Source organism: Humulus lupulus, chromosome 8 (assembly GCF_963169125.1).
Source record: "Humulus lupulus chromosome 8, drHumLupu1.1, whole genome shotgun sequence".
Classification (NCBI taxonomy): domain Eukaryota; kingdom Viridiplantae; phylum Streptophyta; class Magnoliopsida; order Rosales; family Cannabaceae; genus Humulus; species Humulus lupulus.
In genome coordinates, this window is record NC_084800.1 from 43,542,610 (window position 1) to 43,549,968 (window position 7,359).

Genomic DNA, 7,359 nt, shown 5'->3' on the forward strand with positions numbered 1-7,359 from the left:
AATGATATCCAAGGAGCAGGTGTGAGTTTTTACATACTTTCTAATTTTAAATGTTTCTGTTTTCCTGAACTTTGAAGCTCTAAGTAACTAGTTACAATTGTCATCCACACAGGTTACCAGGTACTCTCTTGGTTCAGATCTTTTTGTCTTGAATTGGAAGTTGTGGATCATAGCATAATAACATAGAGCAGATTTTAAGAGGTTTTTGTCCTTATAAATATGGCCTTCTTCAACTTTGAAAATTTTATGATCAGTTATAATTTCTGTTTCTTCTTTTGTTTTTCTTTTGTTTTCTTCTGTTCTCTCTATGATAAATTCTGCTACATCATCAGCTATGTCTGTAGTATTTGGGAACGTTTGTACCTGGTTATTTCTCGTGTAGGTTGCTTCGTGATATTGTAATTCTGTAGCTGATTGCTCGTTGTTTAGTTGAAGAACTAGCTTTTCTAAATCTGTGTTCTGTTTTTGTGTTTCTTCTTCATATGTAGTGTGTTGAACAGTTTCAACTATTGTTTGATCAACAGTGGTGATGCATAGTGGTAGCTCAGTTACTTCATTTTGCTTCTTTTTCAGCTCAATGTAGAATAGGACTGAATTGTCAGTGAGTAATTTCATTGGTGACATACCTGGTGATAACTGGTAACTCAGCTCAATATTTTGAATATTGCATTTTATTTCAGTTTTCACTAAATGAACCAAATTGTTTAGAGAACAATTTGTTGGTATTATCAGTCCAGTCATGGTGTACTCATCATACTGATATCTATCTGTCCATTTTCCTCCAAAACGAATCAATGTCATTATGGTCTCCATATTTGCAATATAGCACAACATAATTTTTAGTGATGTTTAAAATGTATCTGGTTGTGTTAGTGAATGAATATTATTAATGTTGAAATTATTTTAGTAACTGGTTTCTTTTACTGAATCGAGAACTATTTTCCAGGTTCCATAATTATTTATGTTGCATTAAATTATGTTTTTGTGTGTGTAACTGGTTACTTTAGTGAATGTGTTATCTTTTTATTTTTATTTTCAAATATGCAAAGTTAAAATTATATTGTGTAACTGGTTTCATAAACGTAAATCAGTTTGTATTTTTACATTTGTCATGATAATTTATTATGCAGAATGTTATTATTATTATTTTTCGTATGTAACTGGTTTCTGTATTTATTTTGTTGTTGTTTTTATATTATTTTGTAATATTTGAATTATCTAATGTTGAACTTTTTTGTGATGTAACTGGTTTCACATGTGTAATTAAAAAAGTTTTGAAACAAGTAGTTTGAGTCAAGAATTTTATCAGGAAGTAATTTGCAGATTCTTTTGTGTAAATATTTTGCATGTCGTATATTTCAAGAAAGATTTGCTTACCTTTTTTGAGAAATCAGAGAAGTTGATGGATTTCTGCTTTTGCTGATGTGAACGAACGTAAAAGTAGAGGATGTAATCGGAGAAGAAGATCTGCCGGAGAAGAAGAAGAAGAAGGTCTGAAATTGAATTGAATTTTTAATTGGATGACTGGAGAAAGGAGACGATGATGAGAGTAGTAGCCACCAGTTCTTGATCGGATTTTGATCGGAAACAATGGAGAATATGAAACTGTGATCAGAAAAAATGGTCGATGAATTGCTGTACGCGGACAAAAATTTTCTTGATTGGCAGTGGGCGAGAAAATTATGGGAATCTGTTTGTTTAGTTTATGGGAATTCCATATTTATATTTTTGTATTAACCATGTATTACCATATTTAGCTTAATTATTTTTTTGTCCATATATATGTTAAGTTTAGTTAAGATTCCTATATTTATGTTAAGTTCTCCTTTAAAAATGGGTTTTAAACACAAAAATTGAAATACAATTTTATTTTTATTTTTAAAAATAAATAATATGATTGACCACTATTTTTATTTTTTGTTTTTGAAAAAAAAATAAAAAAATGTGTTTGGTAATTTTTATTAACCTAATAGTATTTACTTGAAACTATGGATGCTTTAAGGGAAATACACATAGCTGCTTGAAGAAGAATGGAAGAAGAAAGAAAAAAAAATAAAAGTTAAAAAAGTATGGTTGTGTTTGGTAAAATTTGTTTTTTAATTTTTTAAACACAAAAATGGAAATATTATTTTTATTTTTGTTTCTTTATTTTTAAAAAATAAAAATATGTTTGGTAACTATTTTTGTTTTTTGTTTTTAAAAACAAAAAATAATAAATATGTTTGATAATTTTTATTTTTTATTTTTATTTTGTTTAACAATATAAAATGAGGTGTTGATTTGAATAAGATATTAAAAAAAAACGAAAAATAGCAAATGGTTTAAAAAAAATTTGAAAGTGATAAAATTCTATTTTTAAAATTTAATGAATTTTAATTAATTAAATAAAAAAATATTTTTTAAATGTTACCAAACAGCAAATATGTTTTCGAAATTTAATTAATTCTATTGTGAATTGTAAAAAACAAAAAATAGAAATGTTTTTACCGAACAATTTTGTACTTTTATTATCCAAAATCTATTCAAATAAATAAAAAAACATTAATTAATGCTTACCGAAAAGCCCCAAGATTTAAAATGCGTTTTTTCAAAATGAGTTAGAATTTTTTTTTTCTTTTTTAATTTCTTCAATAGAAAAAAAAAATTATGTATGATTTTAGAAATTTATACACCTACATATTATCTATAATTTAAGTGTTTTAATTTTTATAAATAATAATATAATATATTTTTTGGATATGTAATATGAAAATATTATTTTTATTATTCAAATATTTTTATCTTATTAAATTACGATTACATTAAAATATATATGTTATAATTTATTTGATCCTATAATACTCCAAACATAATACAATACTCAGATAATCCTTCAATCCAATTAAATTCTATCTATTAAATGCGCTCTATAGGGTTTTATTTGGTATTTAAATTTATATTATTATAATGAAAAATTCTAAATGGACTTGATTTCACTCAAATTCTACGAATAATTAATAACATTTTTACAATATAAAATAATTAAATAATATTTACTTGTGAAATAATAAATTAAGAGTGTACAAAAATAAAAATAGAACTTCTTTAGCAGGCCTATATAATAGATAATCCTTAGTTATTAATTTATCAGAAATTATTATATAAATTAACTAAAAAAAACTTAATTAGTCGAGTTAGATTGTTTGGGCGGGTTGGTATCATAGACAACCAGCCCATAATTTTTTACATTTTTTTTGAGCTGACTATTCTAGATATAAATGATAAGGAGTTATTAATCCTAATTATTTTGAGTCAATGGACTAAATATCCAATCGAAATATTTCGTCAAATTAGTTGTCATAAAAAATGATACATTAATAAAAAAATAATTGTAGAAAAGAAACTCCCATTAAAAATACTAAACCACAATTATAATTAACAGATTATTCAATTCAACCATTATTTTTTAAAATTTATAATAAATAAATATTGAAGTATACAAACAACAAAAAGATATTTATTCTTTATGTATCTTTTCATCAAAAATAAAATTTATAAAGAAAAGTATAAGAATTTGAAGCAGTACCTGCAACATATGTCAAAATTTATAAAATGTAAATGCAGGGCAATTTCTAAAAATCACAAACAGCAACTTATCTTTTCTAAACAATGCTAGTAGAGATAAAGTAAGATTTAAGGATTGAGTGTGAGATAAATAATTCAAGCCTCACGTCTGGGGTTATAATTTTTATTTTTTTTTAAGAAAATTGGGGTCATAAATATTTTATTCAAATATTTATTATTTGATCTAAGAGTTTGTTTTGGTATAATGGATTGGAGGAATAATGGATTAAAGAATGTAAAATGAGGTTGTCTATCTTTAAATTATTTTTGTTTAGCAAAAAGAAAGAGGATTGAGTAAGAAAAATGATTATGGATTGCAAATACTTTGAGTTCACAAAAAATAATATATTATATAGGTACATTATAGACCAAAAAAATGAGATTTAAAAAAAAAAGTAATTATTATTTTTAAATATTATTATTAATAATAAATAAAAAATTGCAATAATAATATTATTATTGAATCGATTTATCTCCTCGTTAATTGAGAACATTTTTTTCCAAAATAACTGTTTGTTGGTTTTTTTCTTATTATTAATAACATTATTTTTATATTATTTATTTTTAAATAATAAAAGTTAGTTTTTATATCCGAAACAAACTTAAAAGTAAATATCCAACTATCATCCCTTTTACTTTTTCACATCTCATACTTAATCCAACCTTCTTAGTTCTTACCAAACAAATGCTAAAATAATTGACCCAAGCAAAATGATAAGCTATTGGAATGCGGTGTATTGTATTATTTTATTGGGTTTATACATTTTTCAACCTATGCTTTTTTCCATTATCTGTTTAGACCATGTGTTTTGATAAATTATTTTTTGGACCTTATGTTTTGTAAAATGGTTAAAATAGAACCCTAAACCCAATTTTGTCCAATGTTTTCTCAACTAAAATCACAAATAATTTACTAAACTAACAATTCAGAACAAAAATAAAATCATTTTACTTAAAAACTGTGTTGTTATATTCAATTTTTTCTTCATCAAAATTGAGTTTAGGGTTCTAGTTTAACCATTTTACAAAACATAGGGTCCAAAAAGTAATTTGTCAAAACACAGATCCAAACAGTTAATAGAGAAAAACATAGGGTCCAAAAAGTTATAAACCCTATTTTATTTAGTGTTTAATGTGGGAGTTTAACAATTACAAGATTGATTTCAACATTATTTTATCCAATTTTATATTGTTCAATCATGTTCACATAATTAGTTCAATATCGCTGTAAAATTAGACCTATCAAATTATTTTTAAACACTTAATGTTTTATTGGGGTAATAGAATAAAATGGAATATAAATTAATCAATTTTTATTCAATTCATTTGTTTTGTTGCATTTTAAACTATTGGAATGTCATTCCAATATAATAGTTTTTCTACTATTTTAGTAGAATGACTATTTCATTTTAAAATGGAATAAAATATCATTCCAATACAAGATTGAAAAAAATTTAATAATTTTTTATATCAAAATTTTTTATTCATATTAATTTTTATTCTGTTTCATTTCTATTCTTTTTCTAATTCTCATTCTCATTCTTATTCTTCTACTTTTATTCTATCTAACCAAATGTCACCTTAATGTGGATTTTCACTTAACGAATATGAATTTTGTTAGAAATAATATAGTAGAGAATAACAAAATATATATTAATATATTTAATTGAAGAACAGAACTGCAAAAATACAATAGAAAGAATAAACCAAAGCCTAGGCATGCGAAATGTGTTTTACTTAAAGATAGAGGATTTGTGAGTAATCACTTCCTAGGATACAACAACTTGATCAAGTAGGACGAAAGCAAAATTGCTTCTGCTTAGGCAAACTCGAAACAAACATTCTTTTTATCACCAGAAAATACTACAAAGAGAGAAGAGAAAAAGAGACCAAGATTATTGTGTGTCATACTCGGTATCTGTGTGTTTTAGAATGAGAGGATAAACCTCTTTTATAGGTTTCATAGAGAGTTAAAAATGTATTATAAAATCAAGTGCATTAATGCTCAAATATCCCACAATTACGGGATCTTAATTTCTCAAAATCAATTATAATTAATCATATTTATTCTGGTAAGATCAGCCGTTACCAAAGTAATTTTATGAAAATAAATCATAATTAATCACACAATATGATGATATCTCAATCAGAATAAATCATGCAATATTTTGATAATCTCATATTTAATTAAAGTGATTTGCTGAATCATTACCATTTTAGTCATAAATTTATCCCACGTTATTAAAGCACATGGATGTCGTTGTCGTATGTCCACAAATTCGAGGCAATCTTTCTCCACCATCCAACCATCTATGAGTTCCATTCCTCAATCTTAATCTAAAACAAGCATCAATAACCATAAGCAACGCTAGTGGGGGGAATATATAAAAGCCAAGGCAAATTTTGCTTCTACTTATTGGAGCCGCAAACTCTAACTTGGTTCTCCTCTTTTTGCCTTATCTTTAATCGAATTCAAACTGCTACTATATAATTATTACTCACATCCATATAATTTCAATAATACCAAATTAGATTATTATATTTTATTAAAAACATTTTTTTCAAAACTAACTTTAATAAGATAATAATACATTTGTGGGTATTGCTATGAGTAGCTTATGATATCCAACACCAAATTAAAGTATGTAAAATACAAAATTATACTAATAACAAAAAAGTGCCTCAAAGTAGTATTGGGTAACATAGATGTCTTATAATAATATTCTTCATTTATTTAACAAATTATTTTTATTATTTGGTAAAACACACAATATAATATAGTACTGTTGAAACCATATAGTTATAAATGGATATTTAAGCATAAAATGGCATATACCTAATAACAACAACAATAATAATAAACAAACAAATAATTAAAGTAAAAATAGCCAAAGTAAAGCAACAAGAACCGAGAATGTCTGAATTTCAATTTCTTTTCATTGAATTAAAAGACTAGAATTTATATGTACATGATTGATCATATTGCAAATCAAGGGACTAGCTGGTTCTCAACAACCAAAAAGAAACTAGTATATGTTACAGTAACAAAGATCCCAGATATATACAAACGCTATATGCTTTTCTCTGTTTTCTTTTGGTGATAATTAAACAAATCCCCATACTCGCATAAATCTAAAGTAATTTTTGTTCTTCTCTTCGTTGACCCAAAAATAGCTCCTCAACTACTCCTACTACACCCCCAGAAACCACAAAAAGCAGCCGCCTTTTTGTACCGAGGAAATCGCCAATGGGACAGTATAATTAGCTTTAGCCATAGGCATACAATTAAGGATATAAGCTAATCTGATATGGAGTGATCATGCCAGCAAAGGAGCATCGAAACGCAGCGTCCAAGGATGTAGAACCGGGTCTTCTGCTGCTTCACCATTAGCAAACACCGCTTTCTCAGACCACTTTTCCGGCGATGTCCCGACGGGGCTGAGCTCAAGTAATAGGAAGATGTCATATTTGTATAGGAGAGAATAGTGGGTAGGTATGGGATTATGGAGTTGAATGAAGCTGGTGAACTATGATTGAACAGAGCTAGTTTTGGTTGTGGGGGTTCTTTCTCGCTTATATAGGCCAAGAATCAATGTCGTCCTTATCTCTGCTGAAAAAACACGAGGACCCCACTTTTTGAGATTGTTGCTATTTTTCAATAGAATTATAGAAATCAACTTTTGCACGCAAATAAGGGCCCTTATTTAATACTAAACCTAACTCATAGAAAGAATTTTCTCACTCCCATCTCAGCAC

General features: G+C 26.4%; 1 protein-coding gene across 1 annotated transcript; it reads right to left on the reverse strand.

Moving 5' to 3' along the window:
* Nucleotides 1-6,518: 6,518 nt before the first annotated feature.
* Nucleotides 6,519-7,359, reverse strand: LOC133796996 (small polypeptide DEVIL 10). Its single transcript, XM_062234731.1, has one exon. It carries the CDS (start codon nucleotides 7,067-7,069, stop codon nucleotides 6,902-6,904), a length of 168 nt encoding a protein of 55 aa, XP_062090715.1. The 5' UTR covers nucleotides 7,070-7,359; the 3' UTR covers nucleotides 6,519-6,901.

Coding starts and splice junctions, on each gene's coding strand:
- LOC133796996 (XM_062234731.1), bottom strand. CDS start 7,069: ATGACATCTTCCTATTACTTGAGCTCAGCCCCGTCGGGACATCGCCGG.